General features: G+C 39.3%; 1 protein-coding gene across 3 annotated transcripts; it reads left to right on the top strand.

The window, feature by feature from the left end:
• Positions 1-631: 631 nt before the first annotated feature.
• Positions 632-19771, top strand: nt5c2b (5'-nucleotidase, cytosolic IIb). 3 transcript variants are annotated; one of them, XM_035534775.1, is made up of 18 exons: positions 632-785; positions 2732-2861; positions 7048-7121; positions 11676-11793; positions 11956-12051; positions 12343-12434; positions 12929-12986; positions 13592-13685; positions 13882-13935; positions 14068-14151; positions 14312-14353; positions 14542-14649; positions 15021-15087; positions 15306-15476; positions 15892-15943; positions 16313-16373; positions 16733-16909; positions 18384-19771. In XM_035534775.1, exons 2-18 carry the CDS (start codon positions 2761-2763, stop codon positions 18621-18623), a joined length of 1689 nt encoding a protein of 562 aa, XP_035390668.1. In that variant the 5' UTR covers positions 632-785; positions 2732-2760; the 3' UTR covers positions 18624-19771. The 3 variants fall into 3 exon arrangements, with proteins under 3 accessions (XP_035390668.1, XP_035390667.1, XP_035390669.1); XM_035534774.1 differs by lacking the exons at positions 632-785; positions 2732-2861 and adding an exon at positions 5745-6335; XM_035534776.1 differs by lacking the exons at positions 632-785; positions 2732-2861; positions 7048-7121; ... (1 more) ...; positions 11956-12051; positions 12343-12434 and adding an exon at positions 13444-13487 and having other exon boundaries at positions 12949-12986.
• Positions 19772-22238: the final 2467 nt, after the last annotated feature.

Raw genomic sequence — 22238 nt, 5'->3', positions numbered from 1 at the left:
TTGTTGTGGTATCATTGCTGTCATCGAAAAACATTTTCAAGAGTGTCTTGCAGATTTATATTACACTAGTGTTTTAAAGCGGCTATATTTTATATTGCAGATTATAGTCTTTATAGTCTTGCAGGTTTTATAACACACTAGTGTTTTCTAAGCGTCAGTCTAAAATCCTCACATACGTCATTATACTTATCTATACTATTCGTCTAAAATTGATTTTAGGCTGCAAGTTTTAATGTTACTTGCAGCCTAATTTAATGATCGCGACGCGGATTACTCCTTTACAACTTTTTACTTTGAAGTTTCGAAAGGAAAGAAACTAATTTATTTATTTTTTAACAGGAGAAGGGAACATCTCGGAACCTATTTTGAATAACATAGTTTAACAGCGCGGTCACGGTTTTATATTTCGCAGCATTTAAAAACTGCAGCTACTGTTTTTTCCATTTGATACATTTTTGAACTTGTGGTTTGTTTGTTTTTTCAACACAACTAATACATTGCGCTACAAGTCGATCCGTTTTTCTGTCTTGTGATGCTGGCGGATCTTCACACATCTAACGACAGGCGTGGCCTGTGTTATGTGAGTGACAGATTACCACGCCCCCTGCAGAAAGTACCGCCCGTTACTCCGCGAATCAGGGACAGGTTTTTATTGACTGTACGGCAGAAGCGAGACGCTGGCAACAGAACTGCGTTTATCGTTGATATTTTCTCTTCAGGACTTGTTAAAAGCGAATGCTCAGCTTTTCCAGATTGTGCACGTATTGCTTTTGCTTCAGAAACAGGTGAGTGAGCGAAAATCGAATTTAAAACGGCCAGCTACAGTTGTCAGCTTTTTCTTTTTTTTTTTTTGCGGTAAGGTTGCCTCACGTTTATTTACTTTGTGGTGTTTTATATTCATCGCTCTTCTGATGGTCTCTCAAGAAGCGTAAGATGAAACGTTAACCTAACAACTATCTTAGCTAAATCAAAAATAAAAGGTTGGCGATGTTGGACGTTGCACTGCACAAAGCCAAGGCTCTTTTTGTCTGTACTCCGTGTCCAAGCTAGCTAGCTAGCTAGAATAACTTAGCTAGTTAGCTAGTTAATCAGCCGAGTTGAGAAATGTGTTTGTCAGGTAACGTTATCCATAGCTAACCAGTCAGGGCTAGTCTGTTCACCTCGGTAACGTTAACTGGGTCATTACTCTGCACCAGTATTATTCGTATTTGACTAACTAGAGGTTATTTCTTTAGCTATAGAATAAAGACAGCGAGCTAAAATGCAGATAATATCTAGCTATAGGTAATGTAAATTAGCTACCCAGAGGTAAAAAAAAAATCTGTTTGATTACGTTAAGTCAGTCATCTTCACAGTAATAGGCTAGCTACGATAAATTAGGTTGTTAGCTAGGTTAGCTAAATACTGAGATAATCTGATTAATGTCGAAAAAGTTTTATACAAAGTTTCAGTTCATATTTGTATTTCCGAATTTGTTATTGTACCCTGAATCTTTTTAACTTGCGTCACTAAATTGATTTTAATGTTAATTTTATTGATGTTTTCAGAGTACTGTAACGTTGTGTAGCTATAACTGAAATCCTTATACAAATCCAAGTAGTACTGTCTTGAGCAAAAATGATAACTACTGTGCTGCTTGACATGGGATGCTAGAAAAACTAATATATATATTTACAGCATGTGGCAGACGCTCATTGACTGTCTAACCTATCTAAAAGCGTTTTAAAACAAGATCATCTTTAAAATGTAGAGTAAGTTTTACTCAGAGCACTCATTTAAGATGATCTTAACACGAAGTTGATTTTGTGAAAAAGGACTCTGGTCATTATCTTTGCTTGTAGTTCTTAAGTCAAAAGCAGGGTCTGTATTTTTTTTTCTTTCATTCTTTGTCTCCCATGGGATTTGTCTAAAATCTGAAAGAAAAAAGAGTCTACTTTTCTTCAAAGTCAACTGTTCACTGAGGCAGCTTTATTTCAACCCTGTCACTCCTCTATTCCTTAGCCTCTGTCCTCTGCCTCTTAGCCTTCCAGCTTGTTTGTACAAGTACAGTCATCAAGATTTACAGGGTCAAGGAAATGCTGACTCAGACTAAGGCAGTGCCAATCATTTATCTTGCTTCGGTAGATTAGGAAGTTATCTAACCATCATGTAAAATGCGAGCTAGTTTACCTTCTTTTAAAGAAATGCAGGCAGAAACAGCTCAGCTTATGTCATAAGCTGATAACAATGAGCTTTGTTTTGGTTACTTTAGTCTGGTAGTTCAAACGCAATAATTGATGTTAGACACTGAGGTATTTCAAGCTTGGGGCTACTCACCTGGCCAAAGAAACTAGCTGTGGCACTGGACATGATGTAAATCTCATTTTGCCCAAAGCCTCAGTATCAGATTCAGTTATGACTTCTCACAGATGCTGAGTTTGGCTTTGTTTCTGTGTGACAAGGCCAGATTCCTTTAACATTTCAGAGTGTTTTCAGTCATAGATAAGGCCATTCCTTTCTTGTATAGTAATTTAATCAAGTTACAAGATGTCCCAGAGCTAGGAGGACAGTTCAGTGATTGAAGTCTGTCAGCGGTCAATGACTTCAAAAGCTGTTTTATAAAGTTTGCTGTTAATGGGCTTTTTGCTGGGCTCCTTTCTCAGAGACAACTGAGAAAAGAGATATGTCCTTATCATCTCTCTTAACATCACAGCATGGTCCGCATAATATCCACCTTGTTTCTTTCCTTCAGATTGAATTTTGAGGTTGAAGGATTTAAATATGACCACTTCATGGAGCGACCGACTTCAGGATTACGCAGACCTCCCAGCCAATATGGACGGCTTGGCTATGAAGAAATACAGGCGTGAAGCATATCACAGGTATGGTTCATTGATGTTATTACACAAGCACCTATTATTCTGTTAATATTTTACTATTAATTTAATATTTAATAATTTCCTTTTAACATAATTTCAGTTTACTTACTATGGCAAAAATTACATTCCTTTAGGTTTTAGCTGCAGAACAGATTGTTGGAGTCTGTGCAGAGGAAAACAATTAAATTAAAATCAATATGTCATGTGTTGATTTAACCAACCATCACACTTCTTAATCCCAGGGTTCTTAATCCCAGTCCAAGTTTTGTCAGACTCCTCAGGGAAATATGTAATATCTAATTGGGTTGAAAAGGGAATGACTGAAAAGTAAATGCTAAGACGTGGTGTAAGATGGCTGCATTTGAGACACTGGTACAACTTGGTAAAAAAAACTATCCAGTGTTATTTATACTATACTCTGTTTTGCAGTTTTTTTTCTTTCTTGTCTTATTTTGCTCTTTGCTTCGTGGATCCAAGCACGGGATCTTTCTTGGTCAGCAGTAATATTTAAGGTCAAAATCCAAGGGTTGGCTAAGAAGAAATCAGCAGAAAATTGTCACCTAAGGCTGCCAATAGATCTTCATTGCACAGCTAAAGTATGAAGGAATATGGAGGAGCTGGCACATAAATGGAAGGTTTTTCAGTGTAGCATTGGTAGTCTGGGTAACATCTGTGTCTTGCCATGTCAGGGAGATACTGCTTCATTTTCCGACTGCCAGGACATGTCTTACAGCTTAGGCTGACCATTGGACAGGCACGTCATTGGCTGCTTAGACCCCAAGTGTATAGCACAGTCCTGTCAAAAAATATTAAGAAAATCTTGAGCCAAATATTTTATATAAACTCATATATAATCTGTGTACTACTTAATTTAAAAAAAACACATCTGCCTAATAAAATGCATTTTATTAAATTTTGTAATAATTAATATTGAAATTGTTTTCTTTGCTTTGGCCCTCAACCGCAGCAGGTGTATATCCTGTGGAACTTACATATTTCTGCAATGGCTGTATTTTCTTCCAGACAGCTGGTACTGGCAATCAAGTATTTGGTTCATGGCTTTTAATGACATTTCTTTTGACTGTGTGAAATGACACCATTTCATTAGCAAGATATTTTGTAATCGCTAATGTGCATGCCTTCCATTGTCCATTGTCCCTTGTATATTTTGTAGATTTGGCAACAGCACCCATTAAAGGTGATAGTTGCATTGCGGCTTTTCCAGCAGTGACCATCCAGCTTTTTGAGGTTGATGGCATCCATGAAGCAATTAAAGGGTTTTTTGTTTTTCATTTGCTTCATGTTTAGCTGTGAGTGTTTTATACATACTTGTTCATCAAGATTTGCTGGTTCTCCTTTTTCATTGAGAAAGAATCCAAAATGCTGCCAGTGCAGCAGTAGCATTTTTCTATTAAATGTACTAGCTGTCAGCCATTTTGGCTTTTCCCCCTTTCTATAAGTGTGTGACCTCAAACAGTGAGCACTTCAACCACTAATCAGTCCGGTCCCCCCATAAATGTGCTGAGTCTGTTAACTTGGCAGTTTACAATGTAAGCATGTAGCAGAAATTTGGGATGTTGCCATTTTGACATGCCATGACTAACTTGAACTACCATCATCATTGTTAAATACTGGGGTGTACTGCATTACCTTCATACTGTCCAATCATAGTGTGATACCTGCTAATCTGTATTGTGAGATTCAGTCAACCATACCTATGATAATTTGTGAGCACACGTATGGCTTCAGATCTGGCAATAGCCATGCTAATCATGGAATATTCCAATAAAGGAAATGTATAAATATTAAATAAATAAATGTATAAATAATCTCAGTTATGCATTCATGTACTGCAGAAGAGAGCTGCGAAGGCTAGTATAAAACAGGATCATTATCAGTATAAATATTCCCGAGTGTGTATGTGCTTCTCTAGAAGATCACTTCAGATCGCTTCAGATTCTGTACTAAACAGAAAGCCAGAACTGATCCACCTAAGTATAAAAAGAGAATTTATATTATTGGATTTTTTGTAAAAAACAAGATTGGTAATGGTCTCAGATTTTAAGGGGGAGGGTGGTGATTTATTACATATGTTGTCAATCATAATTAATGTGATTTAACTGGGCTTACCCACCAAATTGGGTTAATGAAGATGTGTGTCCTGGCTCTGTAATCTGCTTTTAAAGTAGCAGGCCTGCATAGTTGCTTGTCAGTAGTTTTTCAGAGGCTCAAAAAAGTATCACTGAGTTTGTTACTGACACAATTGCTGGCCTCAGAGGGGATGGAGCCACCCATTTTGTTTCTCCTCATATTTTTGTGCCTGGGCAATGAGGCTTGAACTCATTTTAAGCTAAAGACATTTTTACAGCATCTTTGATTTAGAATTCAGTCAGCACACACTCAGTCTTTTTGCATGTGACACACCATTTCATAAACATAGGCACAATAGGCAGCAGGGTGTGGGCAGTGGGCTGACTTGTAAATTGATGTTTTGGAGCTAAATTGGGCAGAGCCGCAGAGCAGGACCAATGGTGGGACATGTGACACACAAACGACAGAGTGCAGATGCTTAACCTCAGTGAGGAGGAGCATGGAGGAAAAGAATGCAGGACAAGACTGCCATCCCACTGGCGTTATGTAATGCCCTTTAGGTCCAGCAGTTTTCCTGCACATGGTGCCAGGGCAGGCGTCACTCAGGTAGCCATGATGTCTTTCACTTTTTTCCACGCTCGGGTGTTTTGACATTTAACAATGTCTGTATTTAAGGAAATGGGAGAGTATTATTTATAATGTATTTACAGTGTGTAACATACTTCTGTAACCTGTTAGGTTTTAGTGTGTAGCAAGGCATCACCATGTTCGTTTCTCCATGTGATAATGATGGAAGATAAGCTAAAATGTGAGTTGTCACGCAGTTCTAGGAAGGATGCCTCTGGCTGTACTGCTTGTTTGAGGTCCAAAGGTGACTGTGTTATCTGAACTGAGTTATGCTACACTTGGTTCACCTCTAGGTTCATGGTTCAATAAGCTAACTACATATGAACTACATCAACCCTGATCTCCTTTGCAACTGAATTAATTCCATAGTCTTAAAGTATAGTCTTAGTCATCACTTGATAGTTATAAATGGTACCATGAGAATGTGGAAGTAAAAGAAGATACGTTTTTTTGTAAGTGTTTGTCTGCATTGCTTGTTAATGAGCTGCCTGGTTTACTGTTCTAGAAGTCTTTTGAGGGTAAGCAAACAGCCCTTAGGTCAAAAACAGAATCAGAAACTGAGAAGCTAGCAAAACTGTCACAGTCATTTTTGCAGCAGACCAGAAATTGAATGGCAAGGAAGCAAATGGAGTGGACCGTTGTTTTGGGGCCAGGGGAGGAGTGGCTGTGCTGTGGACAGGTAGTTGGGCTTTACAGCCTTGGTATGACAGTGACATCCAGCCTGAAAATGGATCGCATGTGTACTTGTACAGCTATGAGGTAGGGTGGAAATTAAATAGTTTTGAATGCTAAAAACATACTTCGGGAGCTGGTCTTGTTCTTGTATAAGTTTGTATAAGTCTTGTTTTTGTGTATGGATATGATGAAACCTTAAAATATTTTGCCTATAATTGCTGCTGTTTATTTAATGGGTGATAGTGTTAACATTAAGATAAAATGTTTCATATGCAGTAATTGCAGTTTTATATATAAAAAATGCTCTTTTGATAGGATATTCACTTACTTGAAGATCAAAAACATTAAAATGAGTTAATCAATGGGCATTATCCTGACTAGGGCCATCACTGGAGTGTTCACGATCAGTTGTGTTTTCTTGACACAACATCACAGATCAATCTTAGCACACGGTCCCTATCAAAGAGGAAGCCTTTTACTCAAAATTCTACAGCTGATTTTCTTAAGTCTGGACAGTTTACAGCTTAATCTTGGAATTTTTTTATTCTCTCGGAAAGGTGATGTGATACATTTAGGTTTTAGGTCAGAAATGTAAAAGCTATGGAATTTAAAGGACAGTAGTAAAAGTCCACCCCACCCCTCATCCAGTATTTGTATTAGCAAGGAAAATGTATTTAACAGGATGTCTCTAGTCTATTTCTGTTGCTGTACTTTAGAGGTCTTATAGGTATAATACTGCTATTGTGTGTTTTATATTAATAAAATAACAAAGCACCTACTTTCTCCTTTTTTTCAGAGTATTTGTGAACAGAAGTCTAGCTATGGAGAAAATCAAATGCTTTGGGTTTGACATGGATTATACTTTAGCAGGTAAGCCCCTATGTCTTCCATGCTAAACCATTTCGTTTGCAGGAGTTTGACACATTCCTCTTTAACCAACTTGCCGCCATTTACTTTGTGAATGTCAGCCATTTTGGGTGCCAGAGGCTCACTGGTGTATAATCAGTGCCATTTCTGTCTTGTTAAAACTGACCACAGTCCCTTACTGCTGTGAAATTTTTACACCTACCAGGGAGAAGGTAACTTTTCCTTGACTCAAAAATAGGCAGCAACACAGATACTCAGAGTCTCAGAGTAAACATACAGTAGAATTCCTGGGTATATTTAGATGTTCCTCATTGGGTTCAGGAATTTGAAAAATACATGCAATATTTCCCATCATACAAAGATTTATTTCATTCTTAACCTTTAAAATGTCTCTTTCCAAGGGGATCAAATCCCAGAGTGGCCATTTTGTTTAGAAACATACTTTAAAATTCCTTTTGCACGCAATGTTGATCAGCAAATTAGGCCACCTTGTTTATATATTGATATATTAATGTCGTTTGGATCTACTGGCAAACCAAAACCATTCAGGGTTTGGTTTGCACAACATTTTTAACATGGACCAGATGCATAGGGTTTCTGACATCTCCTTGCATTCTGTACTGCATCTTCGTGACTAGCAGGGCGACTGGACACTAAATCTGGACTGCTTGCTTTAGGAGAGCGGACCATTGCTATGATGCACCAGTGCTGATGGCTCACTGGCGTGAGGGGGTAACGCTCTCCACGGTCTGCTTCCATTGTGAACCCCCAGTGAGATTTTGTGGGTGCTCAGCTGTCATCATCCACAGCTTTTGCTGCTGCCTGTAACCTAGTAGTAATGTTTACAAGAGTGAGGGCTATCATGTTGTCACATGTCATGATCAGGTTGCAACCGCAAACCTCACCAAGTTCTCTTAGGTCACTGACACTATGCCTCTGAACCTCACAGGACGGTGTAGCGCAGAGCCATAATGAAGGATGTAGCTATAATGTTTATCACCCAGTTATTGCTACTGCTAATCAGCCAAAAAACTGAATTTCCACTGGCTTTCTTTTTTAAATACAATATAATTCAATTCAGTATATAATTCAAATATATTAATAGCATATAACATATTCATAATACGTAGTAAAGTCCCTCTGCTGTAGAGATCATTTACTTTTTTTTACTTTACATTTCCTCTCCAGTTCAGGTGGTCTAAATCAGAGTTCCTCAATCTGATCTTTAAGGATACCCAGCCAGTCCACATATTCACTGTGTTCCAGCTCCATACACACCTAAGCAAGACATTGAGAGTGTCCGCAGCCCTTTAACACCTAGTTCAGATGTATAAGGTTCAAGATTAATCAGTTCACTTGCCATGTTTGAGATTGGTGGCTGCAATAAAAATAATGTGAGAACTCTTGTTGGACAATCTGAAAGTTCAAAGGTCAGGTTCTCCATCCCAGCAGGGTGTTGACAGGCCTTAATCAGATTGACAGACTTAATCAATGTGAACTGATGACATCTGAATTCAGTATGTGGCTATTCACATTCCCATTCAGATGCAGTCCATTCAAACACTCAAAAGATTTTTGAAAAACTTTACCATTCATTTATTCCAAAACTGAATGCATATTGTACATGACCCTCTTCACCACAGGAACAGTTTGTTCTCTGAAAACTGTAGATTCATGTTGCATCAAGCATGTTAAACTGTTTATTTTGACATTCAGGTATGTGTTTTACTCCCTGGCTGTGGGCCTGTGCACTAGGCTGTCAGACAGCATTTCTACGTGCAAACCTACATGCATGCTTCTGGGGTATAATGATCTGTCAGTGAAGCTCTGGCTAAAGGGGAACATAATTGAGCCTGAGGGGCCAGATGGCTGCTCTTATACCCTGCCACAGGAAATTCTCATGAACTAGAGAAGGGCTTCTCATAGATACACCATTTATTTGCCATATTGTCATATTGTGATGATTAAAAAAATTATGATATACTTCACAAGCTCAAAAATGCAGTCTAACACTTCCACATAGTGGGAATAGGAATCCCCAACAACCGACCAGTACCATAGTAAAAAAATTAATTGTGACATTATGTACCTACTACTGATTAAGACTGATTAAGGTTTATTTCCATTTTAATGTTTCTGTCAGAATTATAATGAAGACTGGAGAACCGCATTGCTGATGTTCATATTGTAATCAGTCTAATGTTTTATACTGGAAGTTAAATTATTAATGGTAGTATTGTTTTTGTTGTGATCCATAGAAAGCTTTAGATCACGGAAAATGATTAGAGACTTGTTGGATTGAATTTGCAGAGAGTATAGAAGGTGAATTACGAAACCTTTATCTATTTTTTTTTAACTCTAATTTTGGACGTAAAGCATAGCTAACACTATCAAGATAATATCAGATAGCACTTTGGGTAGGCCATTGTCCCTGATCAGTGTGGCACCAGTTTGCAGTGTTATAGTAAATGAAACCTTAGGCCCTTTACACTGAGTGAACTGTAGACAAGCCTATAGCACGCTTTCCCTTTGCTTGATGTGTTTGACTGTTTGTGCAGATGAATTTCAGGTATTGCTACATCTCAAAGCAACTTTAAACCTCACTGATATTAACAACCCATTCAAAAGTCCTAATTAAGGCCAGCATTCCCATGAAGGAACAAAAGGTTAAGACCATCTTAACTATTAGAATGAGAGTTCAAAGTGAACTTTGCTATTTAAGATCTTGCGTGCTCAGATGAAATCATGGTCAAATTGGTGCAGACATGAGCCAGCTAATTATGCTTTTGTTCTGCATTTTGCATCTTGATTAGAAATGTTTTCAGCCATGTTGTTTTGGTATTATTTGTTGCACATCTTTTTCCTCTTTTGGCCCACACTAGTAAGTCTAATCTTAAACTGCTGTTACCAACATTTTCTGTCAGTAAATATTTCCATGATGCATAGTTGTAGTGTGCTAGCTCTGTCATGGTCCCAAGGTTGCAAAGGACTGTGGATTACCAAAAGGGTGCTGATGGGAGCGATGACAGAAAGGGAAAGATGCTCAAAATAGGTTTCTTTGTACCAGCCCAGAGCTTAAGAGGGCTGGGAGGCCCATGGAGCTAGTTGGAAACGGGGGGGATGCGCGTATGTAGGTCTGCTATTTGGATAAAGGAATCTGGTCTGAGTTACAGACTCTGTAGGACTTTGTTGGCAGCATGCCTCTGCTCTGCTTGTTGTGGTGCTGTATGTGTGTTACATGCCTTCATGTTCTGTTCACGCTTAAATAGGTCAAGAAGCTGGTAATAGCAAACACAAAAAAAAATGCTGGCTGGTGAGAAAGTAAATATGGCAGTTTAAACCCTGAATCTTTCATCATTCAGACAACAGGTGAGGTGGCATAGGAAAAAATACTTGTTTCTGTAGAACACTAACAAAGGTAAATGCTGAATCCAGAACATAATCGCTTTTATTTAGGAATGCTACACATTTGGTTAGTGCAAATGTGACATACAAAGCAGACTGTCACACTACACTACTTACATTTTTGCAGAGTGTACATAAAATGGGCAATAAGCTATATATAACTAGCAACAGTTAAGATAAAATACAGCTATTTTAAGGCATTTCTTAAGCGTTCAGATAGAACCCTGTCATGGGCACAGAGAACTCTGATAATAAAAGTTCGTTTTCCATAATTGTTTGCCACTTGGCCGCATCTAACCCTGAGGATCTCTAGAGGCCCCAATGCTGCTTCCTGAGGCACTCCTAGCTGCATCAATTTTTCTTAAGCGTGACCTGACGAAGCATCCACAAGCAGTGCAAACACATTCCTCTCTCCTTCATAGCAATGAGCGACAAGAGCTGGACAGAGTCTCTTTCTGTGCTTTGTCATATGTTGTTTTGTTGATGTCCCTCTTATTCTTATTTTTATCCTGCTTGCATTTGAGTTCTGGCTTGGAAAAACAGACAGAGGACTCAAAGTTCTTTGCTGGGTCTTTTGTCTCTGAAATGGTAGCAGGGCCTCCTACACAGGCATGGGGCTTTAATCGGGTTTAAATGTAAAAGGGTGAATGTATCCAGTATCACTCCAGATTAGATCACAGGACATTTGGGGATCCCACTAAGCCAATGTGAATGCAATGTGAATACTTCGGTTAGCTTTGCACTCCGTGATGTTTTTCCACAGGGGTGTTGGACACTCTTCTCGGGTGCCCAGGGTGAAGCTGCAACACAACGACCCTAAAATAATACTCTTATGTTTGTACTTTGACATGCAGCTTTATTTCTAGCAATGAGAGCTGTTTTAAGAACGAGGCATCAAATATAATGTTTCTCAGGAACCATTAGGAATATAACTCAGGAATATAACTGACAATGGCTGTAGTGCTATGAAGCCCAGTAGTGTAGTAGTGTAGTAGTGTAATTTATTTCTGGATTTAAATGAATTAAAAATTTGCATCAAATGCACAAAAATGGTTCCTTTAGGATTTAAAGAACATGCTTTACCAAGTGAAAACTCAAACATTTGATAATTTACAGTGCAATGAACTGTATTGTGCTTTTGTACTATTTTAGTGTACAAATCTCCAGAATATGAGTCGTTGGGTTTTGACCTGACTGTGGAACGGCTGGTCTCTATTGGCTACCCACAGGAACTGCTCAGCTTTGTCTATGACCCCTCCTTCCCTACTAGGTAAGCCACTCTAAGATTATAAACAACTGCTTAGAGGTTCTACTACAATGTCACCAGTTCCTCTTGATGTGTGATTTCTTTTGAGTCATGGTGAGTCATTTAGTGTTAGTGAGTCCACAAATAAGCTTAACCATCAACATTGCATTCTCTGCTTTACTCCAGAGGGCTGGTGTTTGATACCTTGTACGGTAACCTTCTAAAGGTGGACGCCTATGGTAACATCCTGGTCTGTGTACATGGCTTTAACTTCCTGCGGGGGTAAGAAAACATCTTACTTGATATGTTAATAAAATCCTCAAAATCCCCAGTAACTGAACCCCACATAAATCTAACTTGGCATACATCATTGCATGTTATTCTCCAACATTAGCATGTAATTTGCACATAGTAAGTAACCTAACTAATTGCACACTCACGTACGTCTGCTTTGTCACAATCTATAGCACTACATGAGGTGCTGTAACTTGTAAGTTGTTGTAGTATATTTTTCCCATACGGAGGCACTCCATTTGTACAGAGTTCTCATAGTGCTCCTCTGCCCTACGCCAGGCCTGACATAAGAGAGCTCTACCCCAACAAGTTCATCCAGCGTGATGACACTGAGCGCTTTTACATCCTCAACACTCTCTTCAACCTGCCAGGTAGGCTGTTGGTCACCATCCTTCATCCCGACCAGCCATGTTGCTGGCATATACGCATATATACATATAAATATACATTGTACATTGTGTGTATTTATATACATATATAATAGTATACATATACTGTATGTATCCCTGTGTCCCCTCAGCTCAGACAGAGCAGTCACAAAAGCATTTCACTGCGAGTTATACCATGTATGACTATGTACGTGACAAATAAAAAAACTTTGAATACTTTGAATATCTCTGGAGCCGCTTACAGTTTTCCTTGTTGATGGTTTGTTTGTTTAAATTCACAGTTCATATTTTTAACTGCTTTATATTTACCTTTATGTGTATTTGACCAAACTGTGCCAGGTTTGAATTACTTTTTAAGTTTGCTGTAAATTTAAATTGTATATTAGCAATGACAAGTAGGCCAAATTAAATGCTAGTATACAAGCTATTTATGACATTACAATATCTGCCACTGTCTTCCTTTCTCTGCCACATAGAAACCTACCTCTACGCCTGCTTGGTTGACTTCTTTTCCAATTGTGACCGTTATGCCAGGTGAGAATTTCTCTGATAGCACTGCTGTGACAACTGTTATGTTGGATACTGCATCCACATGTATGGACATGCGCACACATGCGAGCTGAGGAAGGCTTATCAGTGGTTTGCATATTCGTCTGTTAACTGATGATGAGCAAATCACAATGTGGCAAAATCATTTTATGGCATGCTTTAAAAGCCTATTATTATAGAACAGTTGTAGTACACTGAACTGTGTACAGGCATGACAACTAAAATTTTAATCTTAATCTATAATAACTAATCCTATAGCATGTATCTCATAGAGCAAATAAGCAATAATTTTAAGAGCAGAATCAAGGAACATATGTAATGAATAACACTCATAATTTCAACACTCCGCCTTATAGCCTTAAGCCCGTGCAGATGTAATTGAGTGTGTGATTTGTTCTGGTATGGATGCATGTCCTCTGAAATGGATTGTTGGTCCTTTTAGGGGGAGAGGGCTTTCCTGTTTGGCTCGGAACAACCTCAAACAAGGGAAGACTGTCCCATTTAAACCATGTCTGACTGTCGATAGTGTGTGTTAGCCAACTCGAAGGGCACCGAGTCTTAGCGTCATCTCCCTTTTTGAACCCCTTTAGTTGTGAGACAGGCTTCAAAGACGGGGACCTCTTCATGTCCTTCAAGAGCATGTTCCAGGACGTGCGCGACGCTGTCGACTGGGTCCACTTTAAGGTAGCAAGGGATTCTGGGTTGGACGTTGAAGTAGTTTATGTATAGCAACTTTCGAAAACGGAATGCTTCCATTGATATTTTTCCTCTCAGCAATGACAGTGGGTCCCAGCAAACTAATGATGGACCATGCACAGGTCTATTAGCTTGATATTTATCCTGAACAGAGATCGAATGCTCTGGGTCCTCCTGTCCACAGGGAACTCTGAAGGAGAAGACCGTGGAAAACCTGGAGAAGTATGTGGTGAAAGATGTAAGTGTTTCCTCAGGCTGGCTCCATTTTATTTTTTTCCTGCGTCCTTTCCGCTGTGCTGTTTCTAGAACAGCGACTGGCGGTGAGGGTCTGTACGGTGCGCTGAATCCCAGTACTCTCCCTGCTCCACAGCCTAAGCTGCCGTTACTGCTGAGCCGCATGAATGAGGTCGCCAAGGTCTTCCTGGCCACCAACAGCGACTACAAGTACACCGACGTGAGTTTAGAGATACCACGTTACACTCACACAGCCACGCATGCACACATGCACGTGTGCCTACATGATCATCAAAAAGTAAACAAGAAATACACGTGTAATTCTTCACCAAGTGATTTTTATTTTTTATTTTTTTTTGTGTATCCGTTTTAAATTGCAGAAAATCATGACCTACCTGTTTGATTTTCCTTACGGGCCAAAGGTAAGTAGTTTGGTTAACACTTGTACTAGTTCAGTCAGAGTGGATAACACAGCACCTCTCAATGTTTACTCATATTTGAACAAGCATATGTGGGTGAACTTGGTTCTGCTTTGGAGAAGGGGATGTTGTGTTGGGATTCACTACACTTTTTCCACACTGCTGAATTCACGCCACATTTTCTTCTGTAGCATGGCTCTCCTCACCGGCCCTGGCAGTCCTACTTTGACCTGATACTGGTAGACGCACGGAAGCCGCTGTTCTTCGGAGAGGGTACAGTATTGAGACAGGTCGATACGGTGAGTCTCTCTCTCTCTCTCTCTCACACACACACACACACACACACATGCGTGCGTGCGTGCGAGCATAGGCATGCAGTCAGCCAGTGTAATCACTGCTCCACATTCTGGAACAACAGCGCAGTAGGCCTTCTCGATGACTACACTTTAGGTCTTCAGCAACACTCAGTATCCTGTGCTGACTAGCTAATAGGTGGTGTGCTTTCACAGAACAAACCTGCAGTCCCAGCAGGTCTAAGATCAATGAACTGCTGGAAAAGAAGTATAAGAAAGTATAAGCATTACACAGTACCTGTATTAAGGTGGTGTGTGTATATGTGTGTAGTGTAGGTTAAGAGGCTCTGAATAATGATTCCTGTGTTCTGTCATAGTCCACTGGGAGGCTGAAGATTGGAACCTACACTGGGCCTTTACAGCATGGCATAGTCTACTCTGGAGGTGACACACACACACACACACACGCACACAAATGCACACCCACTTTTAACACACCAATCTAACACACAATCTAAATACTAAATTCTACCACCCATACTTTCTGCATACCGTAGACATACCTCACACGTTCCCACATACATCATGCACACCCCAGTACCACAAAATGCTTATGTTTATTCCCTACACACAACACCCTCTGCTCGGCTCTCTGCCCACAGGCTCTTCCGACATTGTGTGTGATCTGCTGAGCGCTAAAGGGAAGGACATCCTCTACATTGGTGACCACATCTTTGGAGACATCCTGAAGTCCAAGAAGCGACAGGGATGGAGGACCTTCCTTGTGATCCCTGAGCTTGCCCAGGAGCTGCACGTGTGGACCGACAAGAGCTGTGAGTGGGGGGCCACGCCAGCCAGAGAGGCTCCACCAGCCACGAGCACAGATGACTCACTGCCTCTACAGTAGTTTACACATGAAACTTAAATGTACTGAGTGAAGCAAAATGGCTTGAACTGCAAGCGAATTTAATCAGGCTAAATCGGTAGAATTGTTTTCAGTATTTCCAAGTTTTTATTTTTAAGGTGCAGCTGTATAATGTGTGTAGACCTCCAGTGCTTCAAAGTCTTAATGGAAAAGAATGAAGATAAAAGTGAATAAAGAGAGAGTACATTTTTGACAGAAGATGAATGGAGTCATTTTTAGAATGATGAGAGCATGAAATGGGGAGGAGCGGGGGGGAGAAACACAGGAGAGAGGGTTACTTGTCAGGGCTTGTTCACAGCTGTCTTTCTGTTTGTCTTTCACAGCACTGTTTGAAGAACTGCAGGGCCTGGACATTTTCTTGGCAGAGCTATACAAGTGAGTAAAGCTTTCTTTGTAGTACTCTCCACCTGAATGGGGTATGTGTGTGTGCATGTGTATGCGTGAGCTCTGGGTACAAAGTTTGCACTGGTCAAAAGGTGTAGCCATCAGTAAAGCTCGGGGTTCCTGCAGGCCAGGTTATTTTACACTGAGTGACCTCACCATATTGCTGTCCCCTTCAAATACCATTATCGCTCAGGGAGTTTCTCAACTCTGTCCAGTACACATGTCTCTCTCAGAGAATTTCTCAATTCTTTAACTTCACTTTTTTTTTTTTTTTTTTCGCTGTTTGTCCCTCTTTCACTCTATGCCTCTTACTCTCCTTGACATGACCTGTTTCTCTCTCCTGCCTTCTTCCATTCTCAGACATCTGGACAGCAGCAGCAATGAGAGACCGGACATTAGTGCCATCCAGAGACGAGTGAAGGTACACACACACACACACACACACACACACACACACACACACACACACACACACACACAGTAGCTGTCCAACATAACTTGTCACATACAAGAACTCAAAAGACCTAGAATACAGGATCTTTTTTGGTGCTCTGAGCCAAATGAAGTTTCTTGCAACACAAACCAGAACCTGGTCAAACAATTTAAGATAATAAATAATGGAATAAGTTGAGAGGTACTGTGGACTAGCAGTGATCTATAGATCTTTTCATCTATTAATATTTATCTTTTAACATAATCTATTATCTAATCCATGTTTTTCCCCACTGGGGAAGGTGTTACATTCTAAAGAGGTTGTTGGGAACTCATCTCCTTCTATAGAAAGTGACCCATGACATGGACATGTGCTACGGGATGATGGGCAGCCTCTTCCGCAGTGGGTCTCGCCAGACTCTGTTTGCGTCACAGGTGATGCGCTACGCTGACCTGTACGCTGCCTCCTTCATAAACCTGCTCTACTACCCCTTCAGCTACCTGTTCAGAGCTGCTCACGTACTGGTGAGAGGACACCCACACACACCCACACACACACACACACACACACACACACACACACACACACACACAAATATCAACCTGTTCTACTGCTTCTTCAACTATCTGTTCAGAGCCACATATGTACTAGTGAGAGGACACACACACAGACATCAAACTGCTCTACTACCTCTTCAGCTATCTGTTCACAACTGCACATGTACTGGTGAGATGACACACACAGGGATTAAAATTCTCCCTCACTATCATGGATTTCCACAATTTGGATTCCAGAGAGGCCATGTATGAGATCAGTGTATGTCCAAAGAGTGGAGGGGTGGGGGGTGTTACAAGACATAGGAATTGCATTATCAGGTGATCAGTAGCCAATTTGCTTATGTATACAATTTATTTGGATGTGGGTAATTATATATATATAGGTTATAGTGTGCAGCCAGCATACACAGTTCACAGCCAGGTTAGTTGTATCATGCTATTGACAGTGGTTTTGTATTGTCGGTCGATGTCGGGCTGTTCCGTGATGTGCTGTGGTGTTTGTGCACTTTAACTGGCACAGGGATTAAATTGAGTTGCGCTTAAAAGGTTCCCTTGTTTAGGTAATTATAAACCATGACTCTGCTTTCCATGACTGGGCAGTGGTATTCTGAGTATCACTGCTTGGTGGTTGTTACGTGCAGCTATGGCTGTTTTCTTTAAAAAAATAAAATAAAATAAAGAAAAAAAACACCTGGAAGACAGCATTTGGATTACAATTAACCAGCATTTGGATTACAATGACCTCTTCAGGTCAAACCCAGGCGACTCAGCCTTGACCAATGTGGTTTTCTGTTTTGGTCTGGCCATCTTGTCCCTCTAAATATTTGTTGTAGTTTGTACAGGAGAAAATTAAGAAATGATTATATCTCTTTAAAGTGTGATTTTAATTCAAAACCCAAAAAACCCAAAACCCGTACCTGCTTCATAGAATGCAATCCATCTCTTTGTCATGACTGATGGTAATTATTTATCATAACTATAATTTTGTATATCAGGCATTGAGGGCTAAGGGTGTGTACACCTTATTTTCAAACGTATAGGAAGTGGTTGCTTTGAAAAGGTGGTGAGGCACAAAAATAAGACAGACAGTGTACGTATTGTGAATTTGGAATACTGACTTGTGGCATTGAGAAAACATTCTGTCAGATGCGTGCGCACACACATCAACCTTCTGCACTTCCTCTTTCCCGCACGCACGCGCGCGCGCACGCACAATCTGAAAGCAAGCATAGAAGAAATCAGCATATTAAGGCATATCGTTATATATGCATATATTGTTGCTGAGTCATCATGTTGGGTGTATTATTACTGAGGTCTTGGATTACATTTGGACACCATGATCATGTGCATCCTGTGTGTAAAAGCATTCAATGCTCATCTTCATTGCAACGCACCAGTGCAGCACTATTTTCTTCATTTATAGTTTTGTTTGTTTGCGCAGATGCCCCATGAATCCACGGTGGAGCACACACACGTGGATGCGGACACAGAGTCACCGCTGGCAACCCGCAACCGCCACTGCGTGGACTGCAAGGATGCAGAGTGCAAGCGCAACGTTCTCGCGCGTTCGCTCAGCGAGGTCAAGCCACCCAAGCTGTTCCCCCAAGCCCCGCAGGAGATCACGCACTGCCACGATGAGGACGATGACGAAGAGGAGGAGGAGGAGGAGGAGGAAGAGTAAGATCAGCACCGATCTCCTCAAGCCGGTGCACTTTGTTGCTCAAAGTGGAAGTTTAGTTTTAGCGAAGCAAAATGAAGAGTGTGTGAGGGTGGGGAAAAAAAGGATTATATATTTTTTGAACTACTTGAGAATGTGTGGCACAGTAGAGTTCATTTCCGGTGGTTTATATATCAGATGAGAACACAGAAGACTTCTGTGGGTATTTTCTTTCGTTCTTTTATCTAAGGTTATACTTATTGAACCATTTGAGATGAGGTGGTTTTCAAATGATGCTAAATCATATATCATTCACTCTGAGTTAGCCTAAGCTGCTATAGGGCAGGCGCTGTCATGGGTTTACGTTAAGACAGAAGCCTGAGCTCATTTACAGAAGGACAGTGCAAGGGCCGCTTACCGCCCACTTCCTGTTCCATCAGTTTGTAGTTATTAAGTGTTCTGTTCATGGGCTGGGCGGAGCTCACTGTAAGCTCACTGTAAGCTCACTGTAAGGTCTTGTAGGCCTCAGCCTGTGCCTCATCCTCTGTACCTTATGCATCATTTTGCAGTGGGGAACATGGGGAATTGTGTTGAAGTTCTGCTGGTTAAAGAAGCCCTTACTGACTATGCATACTTGACAACTCAGCAAATCACAGCCCCCCCCCCGTTCATGGGACTGTGGTCATATTTGACTTATTATTATTATTATTATTATTATTACCTTTACTAACATGGGCTTATTGTTGCTAATTAAATCCATGTATGAGCCCAGCTTGGCCTGGTATAGGTTTCAGGGGGAGATTACAAAAAGAAGCAAGTGTTTGTTTGGAGTTGTATTAAAAAAAGCAAAGGAAAGGCGGCCAGGGTTTGGTGTGTCCCTGCTGGAGCCAAGGTGGTGATGGGAATATGAATGAACTCTGGAGTTCTGTGACGGGTATGGAAGAGTGCGGCTAACACAAGTACCCCTGTTACCAGGCAACCTCTGTGCCGGCCAGACTACATATGGCCAGTTGGAGTTTTGTTTCCTCTCTGGATGTTTTTTTTTCCTTTTAATGGCAGCAGTGTCAAGGATCGTGTTATACAGCAAAGATGGTTGTGTACCGAGGCACTTTTGGCTTTATAAACGCGCTGTCATTTTTTTCTTCTTAGAATACATATTTAGCTATTTTGTGTGTGTGTTTAAAATAAATAAATAAATAAATTTTATATATATATATATATATATATATATATATATATATATATATATATATATATATATATATATATATATATATGAATATATATATATATATATATATATATATATATATATATATATATATATATATGAATATATATGAATGACTGTGTGTGTATACACTTGTAAATACTGTATTTTACATGTGAGTAGAGGATTTAAATAAACTTGAAAATAAATATAAATAGATATATACTAGTATCAAATTTTACAATGTAATTAAGAGCAAAGAGGACATTAATTGTTTTGTCAACAGTTTGTCCAATTCCAGTTCCATCCTGGAGAATGTACTCTTGTGCGGACCAGTAGCATTAAGAGCTCTCTGACCAGTGATCTTTTCACCTCAAGAAGATCTTTATAGACTTAATAAAAAAAACAAAACACACAAACACTAGAAACAGTGGATGCATGGTTTTGTATGTTTTTGAGATTTTTTTTGTTTGTTTGCTTGTTTGTTTTGGGGGGTTTTTGGTGAGAGGAGGTTTTTTTTTTTCCTGTAAGGCAATTAATATTGTTCTTTGGGGTAGAAAAACTATTGAAGTAGTCTAAACAGTTACAGTCTAACATAGTTTAACAGTTTGATCAAAATCAAATTTTCATTATATCTAAGAACACCTGTAAGTTACCTGCTACATATAACATTACAGAATTAAGGATCTACAAATGTTCTCCCCACAGTTAAATATTAGCTAAATTGTTGAATGTTAGCATTATGGTCAAATTAGAGGGATAAGGTGTTTTAAGTATGATAACATGCAATACTGTGTATACAAAGAAGTCTAACAGTGAAGCTTTCAATGAAGCTGCAGTATATTTAGCAAAATGCATATTGCTATATGTACTGTATTATAACTATATTATTTTTATTTTAGAAAAAAATGGTTTTGTTGTAGCTGAGGATCAGCTTAAGGAAATCTATGCTTAAGCAGGCATTATGTAGAACCTTTGTCTCAGTTCAATAAGAAAAGTATCTCTTGGTCAGATGGCCAAATTCAAAAGGTGAATGTTTGAAATGTGAATATTTCAGAACTAACAGGTTTATTTCATATAGGTTATTTTAAATGGCTTGCAACATAGTTGATGAATAACTGTCTTTATTTTAAAATGGAAACTGGAAATATTCATACAAGGCAGCTCTTCAAAAAGGTGTCTTGGTAGATGTGGACTTTCCTCCAAATTCATGCTATGCATCTTGTACTGTTCCAAGAAGACCTTCTAGCCTTTTTGTGTATATGTGTTTGTATCATTATATAAACAGTATACACATACCTTGTTTTGAACATCTGACTACCAAAAATTATAACTGTTCTTTTCTGAAAAGGTTTTCCACGTTTGCTCTTTTAAATATTTTATTTTTAAAGAGTTATGAAAGCTTCATACCTTACCGCTACATGAAACATTCTGTATGTTGCTCAGTGTATAAGTGAGATGGCAGTTCTTTCAGTGATTCTGAAAAGAAGAATGTGAAGAGCTTGTGTGTTTGAGAACAGCACTGTAGACATGGGCCATTGTAGACATTTTTGCCAGTGTTTGCAAAGTTTCTTTGGCACATTTGATAGGCATCAATGCATAATACATACTGTACATTTTTCTGGATTACAGGGGCCTGTTCTTCACATCTTTTGCAGGTACAGAAACAGTTATAGGTGTGTTGTGAAGTTGAATGATCTAAGTGATTTTTTTTTTTCTACAATGTTTTTGTAGTCAGACTTGCAAAGAAAAAGGGTGTCAAAATCATTACTATGGGGGAAAAGATTTTGCTATGATTCCTTGTATTAATTTCACAGTGTAACTGCATGTGCTTGAGCTTTCAAAAATTGTACATCTGGGGAACGTTGCATTGAAATACAAAGATAATTTTTACATAAACTCACAGTTTGCCCTAGGTTGTTAAGTTGAGTTATGTCTTTGTCATGTGCACTAGTTTATTTTTTGTGCATAGTTAAAATTTATACAGAAACTGTTCATGTAGTTACATACACTTTATTTACATACTGTAAGCATAAAGTTTTAGTTCTGTCATTTGTAAGTGCTTCATTTCTTGTTGTTGAATCATACAATGACATTTCACTTCTGCATGTCCCTGTTTTAATTTTTGTTGAAAATAAGCATTATAAACTCTGGAAAAATAACACGGTCTCTCCAAAATTCATCATATGAACCTAAACATGTGTAAAGGACTTGTATTCAGAAATAATATAATCATTGCTGATTCTTCACGTGTGGCCACAGATATATGGTTAAAAACTAAATTTAATATCTTAATTTGGTTTATACATAAGGCTTCATGGCACGACAGGAATAACCCTGCATCAAAATGTATTCAAATTGTAAGATTTCTAAAACTTCAGTTTTCATCAAACATACATAAATTGTTAGCGCTTTGTTTCTTCATTGAC

The sequence above is a fragment of the Electrophorus electricus genome, chromosome 16, assembly GCF_013358815.1.
Source record: "Electrophorus electricus isolate fEleEle1 chromosome 16, fEleEle1.pri, whole genome shotgun sequence".
NCBI classification, from domain to species: domain Eukaryota; kingdom Metazoa; phylum Chordata; class Actinopteri; order Gymnotiformes; family Gymnotidae; genus Electrophorus; species Electrophorus electricus.
This window is presented reverse-complemented; position numbering and strand designations above follow the sequence as displayed.

Excerpts from the sequence above, each read along its gene's own strand:
- nt5c2b (XM_035534774.1), top strand. The coding sequence starts at position 6,187 with ATGGCAAGGAAGCAAATGGAGTGGACCGTTGTTTTGGGGCCAGGGGAG. Across the intron at positions 15,088-15,305 it reads TGGCATAGTCTACTCTGGAG|GCTCTTCCGACATTGTGTGT; the intron begins GTGACACACACA and ends CTCTGCCCACAG. Across the intron at positions 16,374-16,732 it reads CCATCCAGAGACGAGTGAAG|AAAGTGACCCATGACATGGA; the intron begins GTACACACACAC and ends CTCCTTCTATAG.